The sequence below is a fragment of the Taurulus bubalis genome, assembly GCF_910589615.1.
Source record: "Taurulus bubalis genome assembly, chromosome: 3".
NCBI lineage: Eukaryota > Metazoa > Chordata > Actinopteri > Perciformes > Cottidae > Taurulus > Taurulus bubalis.
Genome location: NC_136591.1, coordinates 15464337 through 15489992, shown reverse-complemented (window position 1 = coordinate 15489992; position 25656 = coordinate 15464337). Strand labels below are relative to the sequence as shown.

Sequence of the window (25656 nt, the reverse complement as noted above, 5' to 3'; positions counted from 1 at the left end):
GTTAGCCTGGATTAGTTCAGTCAGGTTTGAGGAACAGGACTGATGTACGATGGGACACGAACATCCACTAAAACTTTTGACGGGGTTTATCAATGCAAATACTTGCAGGGTTCATGACCGCTACACATCCTGCTCTTCCATCAAACATCACATCTCTTTACTGTACGATGTTCGTGTGCTTGCTTTTATTCGGATGCGCCTGCTTGCTTGTTCCACGGGAAAGTAAAAGTCAGATTTAATAGATTTTCATTTCAGCCCTGGAGGCAATAAACACTCCAACATTGTGTGGATGTTTTCTGATTCCACTATAGAATGGAATGACCTGCTGTGCGACAGAATGCCAGTGAGCATGTCTTATAAATGAGTTAACCCTTCGCCACCTGGTTGGCCTTTATATTCAGAAGAGAAGACAACACTATTAGAGTATTGTGCCGTATTATAGGTAACAGGGCTGGATGTGTGCGGATGTTGGACAACTTTAGAAACAGTACATCGTCATCCTGTGATTAGTACCACAAGCAAAAGTTAGTCTAGCTTGTAATACAAAGCTGGAGTCAGGGCCTATTTAGCCTAGCTTGACATAAAAGTGGCTCTGTCCAAAGTTAAAAAATACATCTACCAACTTATGCTTAACACCAACAAGGACAACTGTGAGGAACCAAATGCCAAATCAAGAAATCCTTTTTTGTATTTTGGCGATCTGATTAATTGCAAATCTGATCTGGAACCTTCACCAAAGTACAGGCGGTAAATTAAATTAACTGGACTTTTCTAGTCTTCCGACCACTCAAAGGGCTTAAACACTACTTGTCGTCATTCACCTATTCACACACTGATGGGAGGAGCTAAGGTTCCACCTGCCCATCAGGACTAACTAACATTCATACACCGTAGCACAGCTACGGGAGACATTTGGGGTTTAGTGTCTTGCCCAAGAACACATCAACATGGGCTAGCGGAGCCGGGGATCAAACCACCGATCCTCTGATAGATGTGTGTGTGTGTCCAATTAATGCCATATCATAGTATGAATGTATCTTAGCTGCTCACTCTATTTCTTGTCCCTTCCCAGGATTCCTTGTGTTCCCCCCAGCTCATCATGGAGGACGAGGGGCTGAGTCGTCTGGCCCAGACTGTCCAAGTGTTGGCCGACCTGGCCAACGGCTCCCAGGGGGTCCCCAAACCAGAACCGTCTGGGTCAGCTGGCTCAACACAATGCTAGCACAGCACAGCTGCACCTGCAAAGATTTAACCGTATCACACCAAAGAGATCCATCTCAGGGCCAGTGTTTGTTTTTAACATATTTAACATGTTCATTAAATTCACTGTACAGTCAGACAAACTGTGTCCAAAGATCAAACACATGGTAAGAATAATAAAGACTGAATGACTTCAAAGCCTGGCTGTGTCTTTGTTCATGTCTCGTAGTAGAGATTTAATGACACACCTTAAGAGTTCAACATGCGAGCTGAATGAGAAGACCAACGTCCGTCTGGGTGTCAGTACAGAGCTGGAGCCAGATCTCGGTTAGCCTAGCTTAGCATAAAGATTGGAGGCAGGTGGAAACAGCTAGCACAGTAAAAGCACATCAAGTTAGATCAAACTAAATGATACTACGACTTTCTTGACTTGCAAAATAATCTTTTAAATTGACAAACGCCATGTGTAATTCATGGCCGAGCACAACACACCTGAATCTCAAACGGTTTGCAGTCAAATTGCATTGTGGGTAATGTAGGAGCCCAGTTTTCACCAGAAGAATGCACGGAACCAAAAAATCAACACCTGGTTCTGCTGTAGTTTATGCATTTTCAGAAAATGTTGAACTACTCGTAAAGTAGAATGAGTAAGCTAGCGCGTCCCAAAGAAAAGCAGGGTATGAATGAGAGGGACAGCTCAGTGGACCCGTATCTACTTTGACTGCTATATGGAGACAGTACTTGTACAGTCTCCATGCAGCAGTCATCAGCAGACACACGGGACGGGCGACCGGCTCGGACACGGAGCGACTGAGAGACTTGTGAGGTTGATTTTGGTTAAACCGGTGTTTCGTTCAGCTGCCAAAGCCGAGCAAACATCTCCAATACCCGGCTGTTGACTGGAACATCTGGTGACTTCAGGTATCTGTGAGCATGACGAGGGCCACATGTGCGTTAATGAGGGTGCGTGCATGATAATTGTAAATGAGCATAATTGGTGCCAAGTTCATGAATGAAAACGCATACGAATGCATCAAAGAATAAAAATAACTTTTGAAGTTTGCAGATTTAAGTCCGGCTTAAAAGAAAGTCAGCAGCAGAATTCAGAGACCTGCTCAGGCCACGGAATGGGAGAAAACACCCAGGGCTGTTAATGCCGGGTCACCTGAAGGCCATCACTGGTACACGCACCCAGTGGTTGTTGCATGAGGACTAATATTCATGGGACTATTCTGTCTGCAAACTGTTATCCAGAGTAATTGGGCTGGGAAGATTTAATAATCGTTTTCTTTTTCTCAAAGAAATGTGTGAATGAGTGAATGTCAAATGAGTGTGTAGGTTTGTAGGTGACTGCAATTTGTTTACATTTAAATATATATATATATATATATATATATATATATATATATATATATATATATATATATATATATATATATATATATTTTAAACCAAGAACAAGGTGCACCCTACCTTACCTACTCTACTGTCAACATCTTGGGGAAATGCACTTCCTGTACATTTAACAAAATTGTGACTTTCACACTCTAAATACCTTAAATTCTTAGCAGACAGCCGTATCGGCCCAGGGATCAGGTCATTTTCATTACAGTTCCTGGTCTGAGTAACAGAAGGTGATTTGGTGTCCCAGCCTTCAGCACTATTGTCAATAAGAAATGTTGCTGTGGAACTTTTTAAATGTCACATGTTAATACTGTGCTGACTTCCACTGTTTTGGGAGCAAATGACCTGAACTATCCAGCACGACTATATTATTCTGATTATTTCTATGCATCATCACTCACACCTCCCTCAAGGCCGGGAAGAAGAGCAGCCTCCCTTTTATTAATCAGCTCTGGCTTTAATCACAAGTCAATTAGCAGCACGGCCTAATTGACTATCATGTTAATTGCTCAATGCCGCTCCGCCTTGAGGACCGTCTGCTGCCGGCTTATCGTCTCACTTCCTGATAAGACACGCACTTGTGCATGGAAATGTCGCCGGTCCAATTCCTGTCACGTACGAGCTGATGCCCCCGCGAGGCCCACCGCTAACCGACTGAAGAGGCAGCCTGACATTTATGGGATGTAATTGAAGATGGGTATGAACCCCCACGCTCCGACAGAGATGGATATCAGCCAGCAGCAGATCCGTCCTGCTCCATCAGCCTGAGTTGAGACGAGGCTGAGAAAGAGGTGAGAAGGTGACTGTTAAACGGGTAAGCTACTGATAAAACAAAAACTCCCAGTTGGGCTCAGCGTGCTGTGACTCACTGTGGGTGGGGCGACAGGCTCTGCTCATATCTGTGACTGTGATAAGCAACCGCTTCACAATGTGTGGCACACATTCACTGTCATAAGATAAAACTCATGCAAAAAATGGATCTTTATAAACATCATAAGTGCACTTTATTCAAAATGACTGAGTGTACCTCTAAAACATATGTAAAAAAATAAAAAAGTTTTCACTACTAAATTGCAAGACTTCAAAATGAAAACGGAGACAGTGGGTGTTAAGCAGATTCCCTTACAGGTATCACAACTAACCAGTGGCGGGCCATGCTTTTTTGACCTAGGCCTTCAGTGCCGTCTGATGTTTACATAAATACGCGCATGACAGGATGCTCCGTCATTAACGGACAATGCATGTAGTTCACATCAACAAGAACCAGTCACATTTAGTTATGTAGCCGAGGGTTTATCTTGCGCCTATAGTTCACTTTATTAATAAAACACAATACTGCGCAGTTTGAACAAAACTGCAACCACTTTTATCTGTCCAAGTACTCGATAAAATAGCTTAGCGTTGTACCTCTTCGGGGGAGTGCTAATATTGTTACCGTTTCTAATTTCATATTTTCCGTAGCTTCGACATGAAATCCACACACAATGCAACTTCCTTTTAAACTCTGCGTGCCGCCTTCAAAATAAAAGCATCTCATCTTAAAACGAGAGATGAGAACGCGCACCCTTGGGCCTAATGAGGATCTTTTTTTAGGGCGCTGATTAGATTAATTGTATGTTACTAATTTATATCTTTAAATCAGTGATTGGCTAAACTGCTTATTAGACCCGATCTTTGCCAAATCTTTGCCGGCGCAGCAGAGACATGCACGGGGGCAGCTGAGAGGTGCATGGGCGGAGAGAGATATCCTATTTTACAAATATTACTGGGTATATTCCATAGCTCAAGAACACAAATATTGGGGTGAAAAAAACCCAGCTGTTTACTCACCGGATGCCGTTCACTAAATAAAGACAAAGTCCAGCCGCCTCTTTGTTAACCAACAGTTCAATGACGTGGTTGTTCAGTTCATCGGTGCGCTTCAGTGAGGATGTCAATGGCAAACATGCAACCCTCCATGAGAAAGGCATAAAGTAAATCCACCACAAAGTCCGTTTCTCCTCCTCTTTCAGCCATTGAGTGTTAAAACAAGCAAAACACTAAACATGTCATAACTTCTCGTTTCAGCCTGAATTTTTCTTGTGCTGGCAGGAAAAATCCAGCACCAGAACTCTACTGCAAGGTAGCGTTTCTGTTGCCACACTGAACAAATCACAGTGCATGTTAATGGTCACGCTGGGCCACTGACCAATCATACGTCCACGCTATTTCGCAGGCCTGGTACATCAAGGAATACAGCCAGCTCGTCAGACTAAAGATCTGATTTGTTGAAGTCTATGACAATCAACGACAACGTCCACTCCCCGTGTACTTTAATCTGCAAAGGCCTGCTGGAATTGCTGTGCCTCCATAGAGACACAGGAGGAGCAAATCTGATTGGATCAAACAAGCTGCACTGAAAGCAGCACTGCAGGCTGAAGCAGAGCAACAGATGAAGACACGAGCTGTGCAATGAGAAAATAAGCTAATCGGGAAAATAAATATAAAATAGCTATAACTTTGTGATTCTGTTGAGGCAAGGCTTAGCTGGCCCTGACGGCCCACCACTGCAACTAACTAGTAAACACAACTAGTGGAGTTTCTTTTATTATAACCTTAAGTGGCATAGTGACACTGAGTTGAGTTTAAAACATCAAAAGTGCAAGAAAAATTATACAATTTGGTGGCAATATAATTAAATAAATGAGCTTTGAGAAAATGTTTAACAGAAAAAAAAGACTGAAAGGGGAGAAAGGAATGTATAAAGTACTACCTGCAACAATAAAAGCACGTGACTAACGGTTGTAGTTCAGTGTCTACAAGCCAGAAAACGCACTACTGCTCCGTCACTATGACGTAAAACCATTTAAGTTTGATCGAGAAAAAGAATTACAGAAATATGAAACAAGCACTTACCGCCGACACTGTTTTCTGTTGCGTTTCTCATTCAAACGTCGGTTGGAGAAAACTGAGAATCATCTTCCCAACCATTCACCTCTGGTCCTAAAAATGTGTCAATTTGCAGACGCATCATGTGAACAGCCTTTCTGGGTCAACCGCTGCCTGTGCTGCTGGCAGGAGGAACACGGTGCAGCTGCCCGAGGTGAGACACCACGGCATTAGAGCAGGAGAGCAGACTCCCCGTGTACAGGTGGCCGGATTCATAGAGAGGAAATCTTTTTATTAGAACGTTTTGTGTGTCAAAAACATGTAGAAACACTGAACATGTGAAACTGTGCTTCCAAACAACCTCAATTACAGATCCATCAACATCCAGAAACAGCCTGCGACTTCAAAGTCACTTATCCTCCTTTCCTCTGATCTGCTTTATTTCCTAGAAGTTTGTCCCCCGATGAAGATGAGGGAGGTACAGGTGAGTTCTGAGGTTTGTCTCCCGATGAAGATGAGGGGGGTACGGGTGAGTCCTGAAGTTTGTCCCCCGATGAAGATGAGGGGGGTACGGGTGAGTCCTGAAGTTTGCCCCCCTCCTCCTCACCCTGGTCCAGGGATCATCAGCTTGGAAATGAGGATGGAACCTGAAACCTTCATCTGGAAGGAAAAGATAACTCAATTTAGATGTTTTTTTCTAAATTGCACCATTTGCATACCTGAGCTAAGGTTGTGGACATCATAAGCATTTTTTTAAATCCAAAACTAGAAAAGTGCACTCTGTAGAAAACAGATCTCTGCCTGGTCTTTTATGACCTCATGATTTGTTGACATTTATAGGAGACTAGACAAAGCTTTTAGGAAATACTATATTATAGAATTCGATACAAGATATTATGTTGCTTTCCATACAATGACATGACAATTTTTCATGACATACTATATATGGCATGCTATACTATTTGTATGACCTTTTAATGACTAGACTGACAGACTATGATATACTATGATATAAAATACTTTACTATGGTATTCTTATAGGATACTATGACTTTTTTTCAACATACTACATACATTTTCATTGCATATTATTCTATGATACGTTCATGGCATACCATACACAGTACACATAAACAGAGACCCATTTCTTAACTAACTAAATGTCACATTTAGTTATGTATCCGAGGGTTTATCTTGCGCCTGTACTTCACGTTATTAATAAAAACAGGATGTTTGCAAAAGACGGCAACCAGTTTTATTTTTGTTCCACACTTCACTAGAGCATTTCCTCTCCTTCCGTTTTTCCCTTCAAAATAAAAGCCCCAGAAACTTACATCAGAACACTGCTTCGTAGAGAACTGTCCAAGTACTCGATAAAATAGCTTAGCGTTATAACAAAACAATCCAACTCAATTGCGGCTCTGTAGCACCGCACCTAAACAGCCCAACACTCCATGAGAAAAGGATATAGTAAATCCCCCACCAAGTCCAGTTATACTCCTTCAGCCATTAAGTGTTAAAACACTAAACATAACTTCTCTTATGTTTCAGCATGAACTCTTCTTAATCCTGGCAGCAAGGTAGCTTTCTGTTGTGTTGACAGATGTCATGCTGGCACACTGACCAATCACAACGCATGTTAATGGTCACGCGGGCCCTGTGACCAATCACACGCCCAGACCCTCTAGAAGCTTTTTCATGTATTGTAATCCAGCTACTCTTCAACACAGAAAGAGAGGTGAAATGTGATTGGATAAGATGCTGTTAAGCAGCTCCCAAACAGAGGCATACCAGAGGCCTGAAGCAGAGGAACAGATGAAGACAGTAGCTGTGCAATGAGAATATAAGCTAATAGGGAAAAATAATAATGCATGTAGTGTATTTGTGAAAAACAATTAAATTACAAAATAGCTATAACTTTTAATTATAAAAATACATTTAAATATAAATTAAATTATAAAATAGCTATAACCTTGTGATTCTGTTTAGGCCACCAGGGAAGGCTTAGATGGCCCACCACTGGTGCACTGATTGTAAAGCCCTCTGAGGGTAATTTGTGATTTTGGGCTATTCAAAATAAAATACACTTGATTTGAATTGAATCAGGTCTTTTATGATGAAAGTTTTGTTTTAATATTATTTTTATTTTTCCATTAACAATGTAAATGTTGGCAGTTAAAACAAAGTTAAGTGTTTTGGTTCCACTGAAGTGAGTTTAGTTCCTCTGTGCAAAGCACATGTCTTCAGTCAACAGATGAATGGGAGAAGGTCTTGCTTAATAATGCAAAGGTCTCCGTGTCATCTGCTCAGCTGGTACTATAATTCTAATGAATTGAAAGCATCATACCTGCACTGAAGTCCCTCTGTGAGCAGGTGGCTCCGACCCCAACGTAAACCTGCTGCCGTGGCCGGTGGTCAGTGGGCATAGGGTTGTTATCTGGACGCAACAGAGGTAGAGAAGTCAGTCCCAAAAGGGCCATATTGTCATGACTACGTGCAGGCACAGTGTTGCCGACTCTGTGCTGGACCTACACTGGCCGGCGAGTCTCCGGTTCCCATCAGCAGGAACACGTGGACCTGGAGGAGGACGAGGCTGCACAGGGCGGCCAGAGTGAAAACGTCCGACTGCAGCCGCCTCCTGCTGCTGCTGCTGCCTGCCGAGGGGCAGCTGCTGTGGGTAATCCATGGCTGGATGTCCAACTGGAACATACAGAATACAGGTGGACCTGGTTGTTATCAGAAAAAACTAAGGAGTTTACTTTGCGGTTTACGGGAAATATTTCTTTTTCTCAGTCAAATGTGATCAAAGTCCTGATGACATTTGTTATGTTCAATCTCCCTATACATTAAATGTGCAGATGTTTGTCCTCAAAACTGATTAAGTTATGAATATTTCATTTAAAATAGAAATAAGTAGAGAAACACAATAACAGAAATTGATGACATTTCTAGGGCCGACTGCTCGACCACCAATACAACTAACCGACTGAGGAGCTCATGAGTTTAGAATGAGCAGGGGAGGAAATGTAAAGAAATACAACCACAAAATATAGAAACCGGATGCAGCAAAGAGAACTGGAATATGTATAAAAGTGGGGTAAATGAGGAACATGCAACACTACAATATATATATCACACATGACAATACACAGACTCCTCCAGCTCTGCTGTCACAAGCACAGATGCAGGAGCTCATTCCTGCTACAACAAAATCATCTCCGGCCAATCAACCACTCAACTATAACACCGTTACACTGTTAGTTTGTTTACATCTTGCCACTATTGTTTTGTTAGTTCATTTAATATTATTCTATTTTACTTGGTGTATAAATGCTGCTGTTGTGAAAAAATGTCCCCTTGCGGCATTAATAAAGTAACTATCTATCTTAAGCAGGAACATGGAAGTGTTGGTGGGTGTATGAAAAAGCGGAATGGAAAAGTGGAATTTATGAAAGACTAATATTTAAGAATATAACAAAACACATAAGAAAATTCGAACAGCAGCTGAGCAATCAGAGCATATGAGCCGGTCCATTCGTCTTTCTGGCTGATCAGAGGCTCATTATTAGCTATTGTGAGTTGGCCAGCAGGTGAGGGCTCTGAATGAGGGCTGAATACTGCTCGGATGCAATCAGTGGACCCTGACAAGTGGGCTGACGGGTCTGATCACCAAGAAAAGCAATAAAAAATATAAAATGCTTGAGAGGAAACAGCAGACACAGGGCTTGTGGGACTGTTTATAGGGCGCAGAAGCTTTCCACGTGGGGCGTGTTGATAAAAATGCCTTTGTGTTTCAGAAATATATTTAATTCCTATTTCACAAATGTTTAGAGATAATGAAAATGTGTTGCCGTGTTTAAGCTTCAGTGAGCAATAGCGTAAAAGTTCTGTCCACAAGAAATCAAACTGCTGTGGTGAAAGCCATCTGGAGACATTCCAGCAGCATTTGTATATAAAACAAATCAGCTATTTTACTACCATCAATCACCAGGAGGCACTGGAGCTGTACGTTCCACAGGGAGGGACCCAGCTTTACTAGTGGGAACCAAAATGCTGTTTGACAAATCCCACCACCTGGGAGAGAAGGTTTTGGTGAACTTTGACACACTAATTTGTAGTCATTGTACCTTACTGGCTAGGAGCTCTTTTCCTCTTAAAATAACTACTTTCAAAATAAATTGATGACCAATTCTGAGAACGAACTAAAAAAAAATATATACATACATACATACATACATACACACACGTGTTCTGAAGTCTGAACTGTTTTTTAAGTTGCTCTCCTTTCCTTCACTCTAATGTTGGAGGAATGCGTTTCAAAACATGTTTACACTGTGGAAAGTGAGCAGAGTTCATCTAACACAGTGGCCACCAACCTTTTTAAGCCCAAGATCCCTGACCTCTGCCTTGGTGACAGGCAAGATCTACCTATTGAGGCGTTGAGAGAAAAAGACTGTGCAGACTGTACTTACAACTTGAGGCTTTTTATTTGGCCTAATTGTAATTGAATGAAATCAAACACTTTGATCCAGCTTTGAATTTGATGTGACCAAGAACACACTGAATGACTTAATTTCAGTGCAACATAAAAAAGGAAATTATTTGTTAACCGCACACAATATGAACAAGAAAAAACATTTGCAATGAGCAGGAGGCTGGTTGAACTACCAATATAGTTGTATTTATCAACAGTTTGAATTGAAGCATACTTTTAGCAAAATGTTAGAAATTATCTATTTGAAAAATACATCAGTTCAGTTTTGACTTTGTCAAATATCTGAATTGGTTAAGTTAAGATATTTTTATTTCATATGGATGTGGTCAGAAATGTCCTGAACAGACATATCAGTCAGATATAATTCAAATAATTATCTTTCCATTAACCCTCAAATCAAATAATAAATACACTTCACCTACAATTGAGTTGTATTTTCTCTTTAACCTCTTAACGTTCTGCTGTCGCGCGGGCGCACATTTCAACTATACACTGTACATTCCGTTGTACACTGTATATCTATTTATAGTTCGGTATGAGTGCCATATGTTTCTGGAAACCTACGATTCTTGTGATTCCAGCTGTCCACTCCGTTTCAAGATCAGACCACCACAGCAGCTACAATCAATACTTTTGTCAGACAACAACAAACAAGCGATTTGAAAATCAAGACAACTCACCGATGACGCCTCATATTGATCCATAATATTCCAACAAAAACGGCGTTGTTACGTCGTAAAGGTCCAATAAAAATAAATCCAATAAAAGATTTAGTCCAAAACACGTGATTACATCCATAAACATCCACCAACTGGCGTTGCATAATTCCATTGCAGCTGAAAATTATGACCGAAAGTAGTGTTGTTTTTAGCAGAAAGTTATGTTTGCATGGGAGCACAGCTACAAACTTGCTATCAACATGTCCGCCGAAATCTAACGTTTCCAATGAGACCCCACCTGAACCAATAGGAGCTTCATGTCCTGACTGACAAGATACATTACCCAACCAGAAGCTACGTTGAAGTATAGGCTCACGTCTGCTGCGTCGTACAGCCAATGAAATTGCCTAAACAAAGATAGGCGGGAAGAGGGGGGGGGGGGGCAAATAATCCCAACAGCCTTCAATTTGATGAGAAGAGACAGCTGCTGTAGAGCTTCAGTCTGAAGTGTAAATTAGCATAAAAATGCATTTATACTTCATTTTCTCTGTGTCAGCAATACTGGTAGTATATATATATATATATATATATATATATATATATATATATATATATATATATATATATATATATATATATATATATATATATATATATATATATATATATATATATATATATATATATAGAATATTTTCAGTCTCAAAATGAAAAAACGCCTAGACATTTCATTAGAAAAACATGTGTAAAATATTCATTTTCTGTGATATTGTGATCAACTTTTTACTTAGACTAGAAAAGGCTTCAGGCTATGGTCCCATTGTGTTTTCCAGTCCATAAGTCCCATTTATAGTCATCTACAGGCATCTATTTACAAAGAAATGTTCAGGCGGAAATAAAAACCTTATACTTTAGTGTGTTCAAACTCATAACTCAGTGTCAGCAGCACTTAAAGTGATTCAGATTGTTACCTTTCAAAAGAGACCAAGACAATGCATTTACTCCAAATAGTTCAAGTACAGCTTGCAATTTACTTTGGGTATACCTGGATAGGCGTTTTTCGTCAAATTTTACAGGAATGTTAAGAGGTTAACTCACTAGTTGAAGGTCACATGTTTTCCTTAATGTGAATGTAATTAATTTAATCTCATTTCCATATGCTAGTATACGATTTGTCGATATCTTATTTTGAAAACCGGATGTTGTATCACGTGGATCGGTACATAGGTGCAATGAAATGTCAGTATTTTTTAGGATCCTGTGCAAAATAATGTAGTAGTAAGGTCTAATGCCGTGTTCACACCGGATGCGGCGCGAATTCGCGTGAGTTGAATTCTCCCAACTCTGGCGGAGAAATCGCGTGACGCAAAGTTGCGGCAGCCAATCAGCGTTGAGAAGCTCCGCCCGTCACCACCGCCATCTCCCCGTTTCTGCTGCTGCTCCGCCTGAACCAGCGCTGATAGCAGCTTCATTGAGACACTGTTGTGGGACTACGGATAATATTATGAACCCAGACACCATGGAGTTTGATGTTCCGACATATGTGGAGTTTACACAAAAAGTATAAAGCAGAACTGGTGGTTATTTCCATGGTGGATGGCATAATCGGTATCGTTTTACGGAGATACGCGAGACGCAGTTCCTGGAGGAGTCGGTGAAATTCACCGAGCTGTGTGCAGCTACGGATGGTGTTATGAACCCAAACACGAGGGCGTTTCATGTTCCGACATGTTTGGGACTTCCACAACAAAGATAAAGCAGAACTAGTGGTTATTTATTCCATGGTCGATAGCGGAAATGAAAGCTTCGTCGCTTGTCTCTCACAGAGGCAAGCAACAGAGCTAAGCCACGCCCCCTTCGCGCCGCGATTTTTCACGTTTGGTGTGAACACCCTCATTTCACTCACGCGAGTAAACTTCCGCGGTGGACGCGGCGCGAATTTTCGAGCCGCGTCGGGTGTGAACACGGCATAAAGCTCTCCCAAAATCATAGCACAATATGTGAACATTCTCTGCAAAGTTTGACTTTGAAAAAGTGAAGCATAACAAAGTTAGAGAGGGTTTAGTACAGAGAGAATTCAGGCGAGGTCTCCAAAATCTGTGCCATTTGAATTTTCTCATGTACCAAACCTCATATTTCACTTTTATATTACTTATGGTGTTCAATACACTTATATCAGAAATGGCTGACTAATTATTGTAGCCCATGTTCTCTTGTTTAATTTGTTGTGTGACATCAATATATTTGATGACTATTATAATGTTTTACACAGTTTAACTATCATGTGTAAATTTCACCCTGGTGGTGCTTAAAAGGTATTTTGCATTGCCTGTGGAGTCTGTCGATTGTGCACACGTCTCTTCAGTTGCATGCCCTTATAAGGAGCTGGCGGGGCGTTTCTGTATGCAAATCCAGGTGCACGAGAACGTGCATTCAATTTAAGAATCCCCATTCGAGGTCAGCACAGCTGAGAACACTTCGGCTGTGTAAGAACCCTTTTCAGGCGTTCCTGAATCAGGCGGAGATCTTTTCTGACATTGGTCTTCCGAAGTCCATAAGAAAACATTTCAGAAAATATTCGAGAGGCCCAATGTGTTCCTAAATTTATTTATTTTTATTTTGGAAAGTCTCCGAGATCGACGGGTTGGCGACCACTGATCTAACAGATACAAAGCACTGCTGATTAAACATAAGTGTTTTGTTTTGCAATCAAGTCCAATTCTGTTGATTTAGAAGTACAGCTTCAAATGTGTATTTGATGGTCCGGTACAAAGTAGTACAAGGCAGTGACGGGAGAGTCAGTGCCGAACAGCGTCACTCGTCGAGAAGCTGACAAACTATGATCATTATGGTTTTAATTCTTCTTTTGTCAATACCCAGGTGTGTGTGTGTGTGCGCACACACACACACACACACACACACACACACACACACACACACACACACACACACACACACACAAGGGTTTTCTAATCCTCCATTAGTCTTCTATGCGATGATGGAACACAATGTACCATTAGAACACCGAGTGATAGTTGCTGGAAATAGGCCTCTATACACCTATGTAGATATTTCATTAAAAACCAGACGTTTCCACCTAGAATAGTCATTTACCACATTAACAATGTATAGTGTATTTCTGATTCATTTAATGTCATCTTCATTGAAAAAAACAGTGCTTTTCTTTGAAAAATAAGGACATTTCTAAGTGACCCCAAACCTTTGAACGGTGGTGTGTGTATATATATTTTGTAGACTTAATACTTACAATATGCAATACTGCTGTACTATACTGAATATTGTTTTGCTACTACTACATTTCACTTCATAATATTACACATATGCCATAATATGTATAATGTACCAGCCTTTTTATTTGACCATATGTTATACTGTAATACCACTTTACTTTGAGGAGACGTCACTGTTAGTCTAGAACACTGAATAATGTTTCCACCAGTAAACCTGAACATGCACACCTCTGTCTGTGTGACAGCGATTATAACCGCATAACTATAGATCATAATTAACTAGAGGATACACTTTTTCCTACACGTAGATCTTAAACCCTTAAATATAAACAGTAGCCCGGCCACCCTACGGAGGAAACGCATTTCGTTTTTTTTATTAAAATAAAAGTTGGATAAAATCTCCATTGTCCTCTCATATTTAGTGAGGTGTCGGTAGGTAGAACTGCAGAGCTGCTGACTCGCCGCTCTCCTGTCTGACGTCACACGCTGCCACGGACTCTCCGCTGCCAGTAATCTCTCTCCAACAACATTAGCTAACGTGTTAGCAAGGTGACTAGCTTGCCATTAAAAAACTGGTGGGAGGGAAATGAAGCCGCTGTAGACATCTTAACGCTGATTGGCCAAGACTCGACACGTCAAAGATCTTCTATTGCTAAGATGATCACGACCTCAGTTTTTTCCGTGTCCCAATCCAATCTCAGAAACGGCGGACAGTTGACCCCCCCCTCTCTCCCAAAAACAAAAACTCTTCGAATCTACGCGATTCACGTAGGTCACCTATTTTGGTTTCAAAACGGCGAATTTCGCTGAAAGGTGAGGGATTTTCATGTCTGATGTATACAGTATTGGAGGATGGTCCAACAGATAGGAGGAGAAACTTGATGTTACCGACCTGAAAGACGGGGCCTCTCAGGTCTGAACCTGTTGCGATCAAAGTCTCCTCTGAAACACTGCGCGCGCGCGCACGCACGCACGCACGCACACGCACACGCACACGCACACACACACACACACACACACACACAGTTTCCTCTTGCAGGTGAAACATGCTTTTTTGCAGCAGCTGGCATCATCTTTTTTTCATGTTGTGTGGGCTGCTTCATCAGAAATAGAAAAAAAAAACCTTATCATTGCAAGAGCCCATTTTGTCAGCAGCCACTGGACTGAACCATGGTGCATTTGAAATCAAAGACCAACAACAAGTCAGCACTCAGTGGATCACTCTAACAGCTGTGTGTGCACTGACCTCTTCCTGCAGGAAAGGGGTCGGCGTAGAGGTCGACTCCCCAGGCGTCAGCGGCGTGCCGCAGCAGCAGGCTGCTGATGCGTCGGTGGGCCAGCGCATCCCAGTGGACGCCATCCGGCATTCGGTGCTGCAGGCTGAAGCGGAAGTGGAAGTGCAGGTCGATGACATCCACGCCGTAGCCCTCCGCCAGCCGGCCGCCGTAGAAGTTGGCTTCGATGATGTCATAACGCAGCGTGGGAGCCAGGTGGCTCACCTGTGACAGAAACGGGTGATTCAACCTCCAGAGGTTCATTAACTTTATATTTGCTGTTTCAAACAACGTGCTTGGGAGTAAATAATGCAATATTATCGTTCATCGGCTTAGTAGCACCTGACTGGAGAATTAGCTCCGCCTGCCATTTCTCTTGAGGAATCAACACTTGAAGCTTTGTTTATACTCGTGCACGAGCTACGAGCACGTACAAAGACGTTCATGCTTAACATGCTGATCGTTGTAGTATTCTCCAAAACACCAAAGGGCCTCCAAACAAATGTATTGTGAAGACGACAAGCAGCGTAACAGGCAAAACGCCATAAAGCAACCCTCACAATGCTGTGGAGAAATTGGAATGATCTGTAAACTCATGTCTCATGTGCATGGATTACTTTAGCGCCTTCATACAAGCCCTGTAAAGAAATAAGTCAAGTATTAAATGCAGTGCTCTGATCGTGTTCCCAGTAACAGGAATATGTGGCGCCTCCGCTCGCGACACGCAGGCTGTGATGACCTCTTTTTCTGGCACATGCAACAGCTTCTTTACAGCGAGTATAAACTAAGCTTAACATTCCCATACAACAGTCGTGGATGGGAACACACATTCATTCTTATTTTCATTTGCAACTTCATTTGGGTTAAAAATCTAAATCAAAGGTTTGGCTGGAAACATGGCTAACGGGTGGTGTATTTGAGTTATTTGAAGATAGTTATCCATTTGGTGGCCCAAAGCGGACCAGAGGGTGAAACCTGTCGCTAGGTCATTCAAGTTTACTCTGCATAGCCCTCATGATGGATTTATAGACATTTTAAAACAGCCAACAGTAGCTGGAAGCTAAATTTGGACTTGGCAAAAAAAAAAACTGATGAATACATCTCATCAGGGCAGTGGTTCTCAAATGGGGGTCCGCGAGATTTTTTTTAAATCTATTTAAAATTAGCATCCATTCAAAAATCCTTTAAAAATAGTTATTTGACAAAGATTCAATACAACGTAAGTGTAAGTTCACAAACTGAATATTATATTAAGTAGGCTATTTAATTATCCTAAAAACCTAGAGTCTCCCCCATATCAGGATGGTTTGACCCAACCTGGCACACGCCACCTGTCGTTACCCGTCTATCTATCACTGCCGCCATAAAACTCAAACAATGAAGTCGTGGTTGAAGCGTAGCAGCAATGCTGCTAAAAACACGGAGGGACAAGTGCCAAAGAAGATTTGTATGTCATTGTTTATGTTGTCATCACCTTCTTCTGTGAAAACGTAATGAGCTGGAAATCCTGCAGCAACATCTGCACGGACGCAGCGGCCTCGATGACGGGCAGCAAGAGAGGATTCGTAGCGCGCATTAAAAAATAAAACCCTGACGTGAAGTGGACTCACTGTCATGCACAGGGATCGTGCATGACACAGTGAGCATTGGCGTGCAAGAAAATGAGCCCTGTGTTACATGACGTTTTGATTGACAGTGTCAAAACAATCAACTTCACAAAGTCAAGACCACGCAATGCAGGCGCGCGTATATATATATATATATATATATATATATATATATATATATATATATATATATATATATATATATACACATCAAACTGAATGTGTTTCTGCGGCAGAAGAGACCAGCATGTTAAACCTGTATGACGAGGTGGGTGGCTTCCTGAAGAAGGCAGAGCTGTGGCGAAGGTCCTCTGCAGAGGAAGATTTCACCTGCTTTCCTCAGGTGGAGGATTTTCTCTCTAGTGAGGATGTGGACAGAGCTCCAGTCAAGTCGGTCATAGTGGGACATTTGACCAACTTGATTCAAGATTTTCACTCCTACTTTCCTGACATGGAGGATAAATCTGTACAGCTGGATTGGGTGAGGAACCCATTTCTCTTGTCTGAAGCAAACGGAAGCAAGTCACTTATCAGGAAAAACTCCTGGAAGTGTCATCTGACTGTGGCCTCCAGATGAAGTTTGCCACATCCACACAGTTTTGTGTGTGTGTGAAGCAGGAGCACCCTGACCTGGGACGGAAAGCATTGGAGCAGCTACTACGCTTTGCCTCCACATGTTTATGTGAGGCCTCCTTCTCTGCAATGACTGGTCAAAACAAAGCAAAGAAGCAGACTGTCTGGAGAAGAGAGAAGAGCTTGATTATAGTAATGGCCTCCCTGCCACCAAGACTGACAAAGATCCTCAGTGAAGCACAAGTTTCTCACTAAAATGTAAATGCAAAAGCATTCAGTTCAATGCCATATTCATTCTTGACAGTTTAATAAATCCAACACTGACGACACAGCTCTGTGTATTACTAGTTTTTTTTTTTTTTAACCAAAAATGATTTGCGCTGGTTAGGGGGTACTTGGCTGAAAACATATTTCACAGGGGGTACACCATTGAATAAAGGTTGAGAACCACTGCAATAGGGATGGATATCATTAGGGTCACTAAACAATTGCATTTTAAAATGGTAAATGTACTGAACTTGTATAGATCTTTTCTAGTCTTCTGACCAAAGTACTTTTACACTACTTATTATCATTCACACCTATTCACACACTGATGAGGAGCTAACATGCAAGGATGGGAGGGACTAACTTTCATTCACACTCCCACAACTACGGGAGCAATTTGGGGTTAAGTGTCTTGCCCAAAGACACGGGCTAGCGGAGCCAGGGATCAAACCGCTGATCTTCTGACTGAAGGACGACCCTGCTGAGCCACCTAATAAATGACTTTTAAACTAAGCACATTAGGTTCTGAACAGGATTACAATGTGCTGACCGGGTGCTATGTTTTCTGTCGGTAGGCGCGGTGCCATCAGCTGTAAACGCCAGATGAGAGCAGTGCAGAGCGACGGATGTGAGCTAACCAGTAGGGCACGCTCATTAACATGTTTTTAGTGCCATCACACCACCATATCTTTACAGATGAAATTGATCAGATTAAGATCAAAGGTTCAAGCCAATGTGGGAATATGACAAAGGTGGGAATCTTTTCTGATGAAAATCTCTTCATATGCTAAATCCATGTGTGCGTGGGTCCATTTTATGTGTGATCCAGGTAATGGGTGTCAATTTTTATGGTATATATATATATATATATATATATATATATATATATATATATATATATATATATATATATATATATATATATATATATATATATATATATATGAAATTATATTCTCTCTGGGTGAAGACATCTGATGATGTGGTGATCGGCTGGGATGAAAACCTGCAGCTGAGACTTACTTCAGGCACCAAGAATCCACCCGTGATCTTCTTGCCAAGTGGCATAGCCAGAGCCCACAAGATGAGGCAGTCGCGGTAAACGATGCTTTTAATCTGGCCAAAGAATTTGTGAAGGTTCTCTTTGTATGGTCCAAGACGCTCCAGGCCGTACCTGGGAGAAGAAAAAAAAAAAGAAGAAAAAAACACCAGATGAAAATGGAGCTGCCATTCCTAGTTTGTCATTAATTCTATATAAGATATGTTAACTTGTGTCCTCAACTGGGATGCCCAGTTCCCCTGATGAGCAGTCACTGCTAACACCACAGCAGACGCGTGGCATGTTGGTGACACATGGGCTGCTTGGACTTTAGCAGAATTGCATAAAGGGAACTTTTGACCAAGCGCACGCCATAAGATCCAAACATGCACAATCAATGTGCTAGAATACTTTTGACCACATCATAATTATAACTGACGATCAAGACTAGCCTGACCAAAATGTTTGGATAAACTGGTATTCTTTTTAAACAAATTATGTTATTTGATCATTTAACCAAGACATGTACTCAGAAGATGTTTCAGTCTCTGGAGGACAATCCCGAACAGAGAGTTTCTGAACGATCATTAGTTCTTATGTACTGTTGTCAGCCGGCATGTATAGCAAACTATTGGTGATGAACCCGGAGTGCTTGATCATGTTGGCCATGCTGCTGTATTGATCCAGCTCATAACGGTGCTGCTCTGATTTAGACTCGTAGAGTTGCGCACAGCTCAGTCCGGCCTGTTGCAGTGATGGCAAGGCAAGTTTATTTGTATAGCACATTTCAACAACAAGGCGATTCAAAGTGCTTCACATAAAACCATTATAAGCATCAAAACATAATGCAGATTTAAAAACAGTTAACAAAACATTAAAACAGTCAAAAAACAAAATAAAAGTAGAAAAAGCAACTTAAAAATTAAAAGTTGAAAAGTTGCAGTGCAGTTTAAGAAATAAAATGCAGTAGTGAGATGCAGTAATTGAATCTGGTTCAGTTAAAGGCAGCAGCAAACAGAAAAGTCTTCAATGTGGATTTAAAGGAGCTGAGGGTCTCAGCAGACCTGCAGCTTTCAGGGACCTTGTTCCAGATATGTGGAGCAGAAAAGCTGAACGCTGCTTCTCCATGTTTAGTTCTGACTCTTGGAACAGAAAGTAAACCCGTCCCAGACGACCCGAGTGGCCGGGATGGTTCATAAGGTAGCAGCAGATCACAAACCTACTTAGGCCCTAAACCATTCAGTGCTTTATAAACCAGCAGCAGGATTTTAAAGTCAATTCTTTGTTTGACAGGGAGCCAGTGCAAAGACCTCAGAACTGATGAGTGATCTCACCGGAATAAGAGTCTTCAGCATCCTCAATATTCTACATAGCCATTTAACATTTACAATACTCACCATCTTACTTTTGCATGCTAACAACGTAACCCTCTGATGGTGCCGTTTGAAAAAAAAAACAATCCATCCTGAGGGGCGCGTGAATGTACTGTACATTTTGACCTGGTGATGTTCTAGAGGGGTCACCAACCTTTTTGAGAGCTACTTCAAGGGTACAAAATAATACAAAGGGCTACTTGTTTGATACAAACTTCCTTAAGTTGCACAGATCACCTTTTAATAATAATAATAATAAATGTGAAGTGACTGTCTGGTCACATATCATTGTTAATTATTCCTCACAATAATTATTAACAATTTCCACAACAATGATGGTAGGAAACAGATATAAAACATGAAACATTTATTTCTGTTAATCCGTTTCAACATTTGACAGTTTTCTATGAAGCCCATATGTAGCATTTTGTTCAACATCACACCAGTGATTATCACTAACATTTTTTGGGAAATCATTAACTGTCATATCTAACTACTATCTTTGTAACATTTAACAAATCATGAACTCTGTCTGTACAAATGATCAGTTATGAAAGATAAAAACATTTAAAAAAAAAAAATCAACTCCTTCACATTTTTAAATGAATCATATTACATTGATACTAAATCAACAAATAAGTAGCATTTTAAACAAATCATAACATCTGTTACACACTTTGAACAAATTATTTTTCACATTTGTGTTAATGTTGTCAAGGTGTTCAAGGAAAACATGTTGTCATTAGGGCTGCAACAACGAATCGATAAAAATCGATTATCAAAAGTGTTGGCAACGAATTTCATTTATCGATTCGTTGTGTCGCGCGATTATTACGCCGGGCAATAAGTCGCGGCGAAGAAAAAAAAAAAAAAAAAGAGCGGCGCAGAGCAACTGGCCGGCCAGCGTTTCTGAGATTGGAGTGAGACACGAGAAAAAAGCTGAGGTTGTGATGTTCTCAAAAATAGAAGATCTTTGACAAGTCGAGTCTTGGCCAATGAGGGTCTTCATTTCCCTCAAACTTGTTTTTAATGGAAGCTAGTCAGCTTGCTATCACGTTAGCTAACGTGTTTGGGTTGTGTATTGTCGTTAAAGTTACGTTATGTTCCGTTACAGTTCAGTCTTGCTTGTAAAAAAACGTAACGTGATGAAACATGCCGTCACCCCCCGGTCTGGTTCAGTTCACGCTGTCACTCGTTAACGTTAAACCGGCGGATCTGGCTGCAGGTTTTTTTCTTTACTCAAAGTAGAATGAATCAAATCACGTAGTTGGGCTTAGCCAACAACGTGACGTCGTGGTCATAAGAGACCCAGAATGAAAGAGTTTAAGGAAGAGGACGCTCTGTATGGAGCAGTACAGCTTCCCTCTGTCCCAGTATTTCATACATATTGATAAAGCAGGGTATGTAAATGCAGCCTCTGGAGGGATCAATTACAGTGAAAAGGGCTCACATTTGGCAGATGTAAAGCATAGATGTGTATGTTTTTAGTGTTCGTCCATTTTGTTGTTTTAATTAACAGCTCAGGGATGTTCAAGGAGCAACATGTTTGTGCACTTTCTGAAGATGTTTTGCACTGTCACTTCTGTTTTTGAATAAAGGGTTGAAAATGAACGCTTTTGATAAAAACATTTTTTTATCCGATTCATCGAAACAATAATCAACCGATTAATCGATTATTAAAATAATCGTTAGTTGCAGCCCTAGTTGTCATGGTGTTTAAGGAAAACATGTTGTCTTTTTCTTTGTCTGTTAGTGGGAAGCCTGGCTTTGCATACTGTTCACCAATGTCGTGTAATCTGGAGTATACTTTGACACTGCAACACCGAGTGAGTCTTGTAGGTGTGCATCAGGCATGTTCTGCGTTTGTTCTTGATGAAATTCATGTCAGAAAAGGCAGATTCACAGAGAGGTCGAACCAAAAAGGCAGGCAACTTTCATAGCTGCTGTGCATAAACCTTTGTACTTGTCCGTGTCCACAAGGAACCAAAGGTTTGGTGCAGACTGATGGGTTTTGAGGTGGAGGTCATTTTGCAATGTTACAATTTCCATCTCCACCTGTCCAGCATCCAAGTTGAACACAGCACTTAGTTGCTCAGCAATGCATATCCACTTGCAAGAAAGGATTTGAAACAAAGGACACACATGGCTCAAGTTGATCAAAATCACCAAACTCTTGCAGTTTATGATTTGAAAAAATTCATCCCTGCTGAGCCATCGGATTTCTGTGTGGAGTAACAGGTCACTGTATTCAGCCAGCTCCTCCAATAGCACCTTGAAGATCCTGTGCTGTTTGGCTTCAGAGTGGCTGCCATTTATGATCTTCACGACAGGAGTCATCACATGCTCAAAGCCGGTTACTTTTGCACATAGCGCCTGCTGGTGAATGATGCGAATCATGCAGTGGTAATGTAGAAACTTTGGGAAGTCTGGATCACCTTTACATTGCGCTATGCAGCCTGCATGCCTGCCCGTCATGGCGGGAACCCCCGTCTGCTGTTGTCTCCCTCAAAACGAAATACAGATCTCAGCTATACATTGAGCATGAATTGAGAGCGGCCTGCAACCCCATTTCAAAAATAGGAACGCAGGCTCATTGCAGCCACTAATACCGTTACAACCTGATGGCTCACATATCTGCAGTGATTGCACATTGTATTTGTTTGATGGAGCAATCTGGCTTATTTAAAGTGATTGTTTTTATAAATAATAGAATAAAGAAAATTGCAAAGTCAAACATTTTGTTATTACAATAAAAATTCAGGATGGACCATTTTGTTACAACTTTGTTGGGGCATGAACATTTTTCTTCCTCCAAAGTGGGCGTGACAGAAACAGTTTGAGAACCACTGCTTTGAGTGTTTGTGTCGAAAAAATAAACAAAAAAAATCGGACAAATGTATAGCATCGGTATCTGACAGTGCCAAACTTAATATTAGCATGATGAGGCAGACTGCTCAACAATGATAACACTGATAGACAAAAACACAACTGCACAACGTGCAAAAAATAAATCAGACAACTGCTCTTTAAAAAAGGCACAATAAAGTTGATTGGACTGAAGCAACCTCTCAAGTAATTTAATGTACATCTGTATTTCGTTGTGGTCACTTTAAGAGTCACAGGGTGTCGGTAAAAAAAGGTCATGTGACCAGTAGCCTGGAAGTAACTGAGCATGCCGTTTTACTTTTTGGGACAATGTTACATCATGAACTTTGATGCAAGGAATCTACCGAGTTACTATTGCTAATGACTACACTGTTCCCAGGCTGATGAAAGTGTATATACACAAATATTTATAATAAATAAATGAACAGATCATTGATTACATCTTAAAATATGATTTGAAGATAAATATTCAATACATAAAACATTTTGAACTTTTCCTTGCAACGTCAATAAACCTGGGGACAAGGGTCAACCGTCTTGATGTTAGGGAAGCGCTTTCCTTACTGTTAAGTTATATACAGCAGAGATACCGATGGCAGCACACACAGCTATCGTCAGTATCATAATTGCTAATTAATGCTTTGTTTTTTATTTTGTTGATTTGATCAGTCTATGTACTCATTTATTATTTGTTTCCCAAACATCCCATAGGCATTGGCAGAGAGCTCAAAATGGGCCACAAAAGGTATGCATACCAGGGTGGTGGTCCATGGTCAGCAAAGCGCCACAAAGGGCTGACATTAAGACCTGCCTATCGGACGACACTGATACCCAAGACTGCAGACACGGCGAGACATAGGGATATCAATCAATGGCGCTCCATTACTATCGGGTTGGTAGTCTTGAGACTTTTTCCGAGGATTCTGACGTGCAAGATGACTGCGTCCTATACATCTGCGACATAGGGGGTTCAGTGCCTCCCATGGCTGCTCAGAGACCCTCATGATCCTGGAAGGAGTCATGAAGCAGAGTAAGTAAATAGCTTCCCATTGCCTTATCCTCTAAAAAGAGGAAAACAAAGAGGGTGGAAGAGACAGAAGACTGAGATGATGAAGATGTATACTACCAGGAATCAGGTGGCTCCTGCCTCGAGGAGGAGCCAGACGACATTGAAGAAGGAGTTCACCCAAGAGATGGAACATGCCTTGCTGTAGGGCCCAGGGTACTAACAATTACTAGTATTTATCACTTGTGTTTTTGACAAAGGCTGCCTCTAATTACGTTTTTCAGAAATGACCCTAGGGACAGAAATGACCATAGTCCACCAGCAGCTGTCTGGTGTGCCTCATGGTCTCTCCAGCCTTGCCGCATCCCCTGAGGTCACACAGGGTGGCAAATACCGAGAAGATAAATCGCAAATCTGAACAAGCCGGTGGTGCTGCACTAGCTGGAAAAATAGCAAGACTGATAAAGGGTCAGCCTGCAGAGGTGCCAGGAGCTTGTCAGGGCATCACTGGGATACTGAATGGAGACAGGACAACCCCACATTACATCGCCTCCATATACAGTCATCGCCTGTAAAGAGTCCAAAAAAAAAGTACTTCGTACTTAGTTGAAGCACCATGGTATGACGCAACACACTCTGCACACCTGGATCTGGGGATTCTCTGCAGATCCTCAAGTGTGTTGGACATGGGCCTTCGATGGACGGAAATTTTCAGGTCTCTCCAGAGATGTTCTGATTGGGTTTAAGTTGGGTCTGTGGACCCTCAAGGACATTAAGAGTCATCGCTTTCCCACTCGTGCATCGTGTTGGCTGTGTGCTTTGGGTCATTGTCGTGTTGGAAGGTGAACTTTCAGCCGAGTGTGAAGTCCTGAGTGTTCTAGATCACTCTTCTGTTCTGGAATCTATGCACTTTTCAGCCTTCCCCCAACCAGGCCCTGCTGCTGAAAAACACCCCCAAGCATGAAGCTGTCAGCAGCACCATGCGTCACCATTGGGATAATATTGCACAGGTTAGCAGTTCTTAGTTTCCTCCAGACATGAAACTTAAATTGAGGCCAAACCGCTAAATCTTATGCTTCAAACCAGAGAATCTTGTTCCTCAGCAGAGTGGGGGTGGGACTGAGATATCTCCATCACCGTGCTTGCATTGTTTTGAAGCAGAGGTGAGTTGTTGTAAAAATGTTAACGCATCACACCTTGTGCCCCATTTACTTTGCTGCCATGTCAGACACGGTGCAGCAAAACTATAGTAAAAACTAAAAAGCGTAAACAAGCAACCTTGTCCAGTGCAGTTCACTCATGAGTGTGATAGAAATGCACTGCATGTCTGGGGGCATGCTCCCTCAGAATACATATTGTACATTTTAAAGTTAAATGCATCAGTCTGTTGCACTTAGAGAGCAAAATTAAGAGGCTAGTTCTATAAAGAACTGTACCCTTGTACACACTTTTGTTTTCCTCTTGCAGTGGTGAAATGTAACTAAGTACATTTAGGCTACTCCAGTACTGTACTTAACAATTTTGAGGTACATTTTTTATAACTTTGATTACTAGTTAGGCTACTTTAGAGATTTAGATTCATAATACAAAACATGCAACATCTTATAATCTTATAATCTATGATGGATTCTTTAGAATTATATAGCATAATAATTACATGCAAAAATTAGCTCTACCATTACCAGCTGCAACATTACATTGCAGCTGGTAATGGGAAAAAAAACGTTAGCAGGGTAAGACTCCTCTCATAAGTT

At 41.4% G+C, this 25656-nt stretch overlaps 2 protein-coding genes across 2 annotated transcripts in view; one reads left to right on the top strand and one right to left on the bottom strand.

Moving 5' to 3' along the window:
• lrch4 (leucine-rich repeats and calponin homology (CH) domain containing 4) overlaps positions 1-1334 on the top strand; it is a 40336-nt gene extending 39002 nt beyond the window's left edge. The window contains exon 18 of the mRNA XM_079215076.1: positions 1073-1334. Within this exon, the coding sequence (XP_079071202.1) occupies positions 1073-1222 (150 nt within the window). The 3' untranslated portion in view covers positions 1223-1334. The remainder of the gene's footprint in view (positions 1-1072) is intronic.
• Positions 1335-6075: 4741 nt separating this feature from the next.
• Positions 6076-25656, bottom strand: part of LOC306734310 (PC-esterase domain-containing protein 1A-like) — a gene marked incomplete at both ends in the record, with an annotated part of 35737 nt that continues 16156 nt past the window's right edge. The window contains 5 exons of the mRNA XM_079215667.1: positions 6076-6132; positions 7820-7909; positions 8005-8198; positions 15124-15376; positions 18622-18772. Coding sequence (XP_079071793.1) covers positions 6076-6132; positions 7820-7909; positions 8005-8198; positions 15124-15376; positions 18622-18772 — 745 coding nt within the window. The remainder of the gene's footprint in view (positions 6133-7819; positions 7910-8004; positions 8199-15123; positions 15377-18621; positions 18773-25656) is intronic.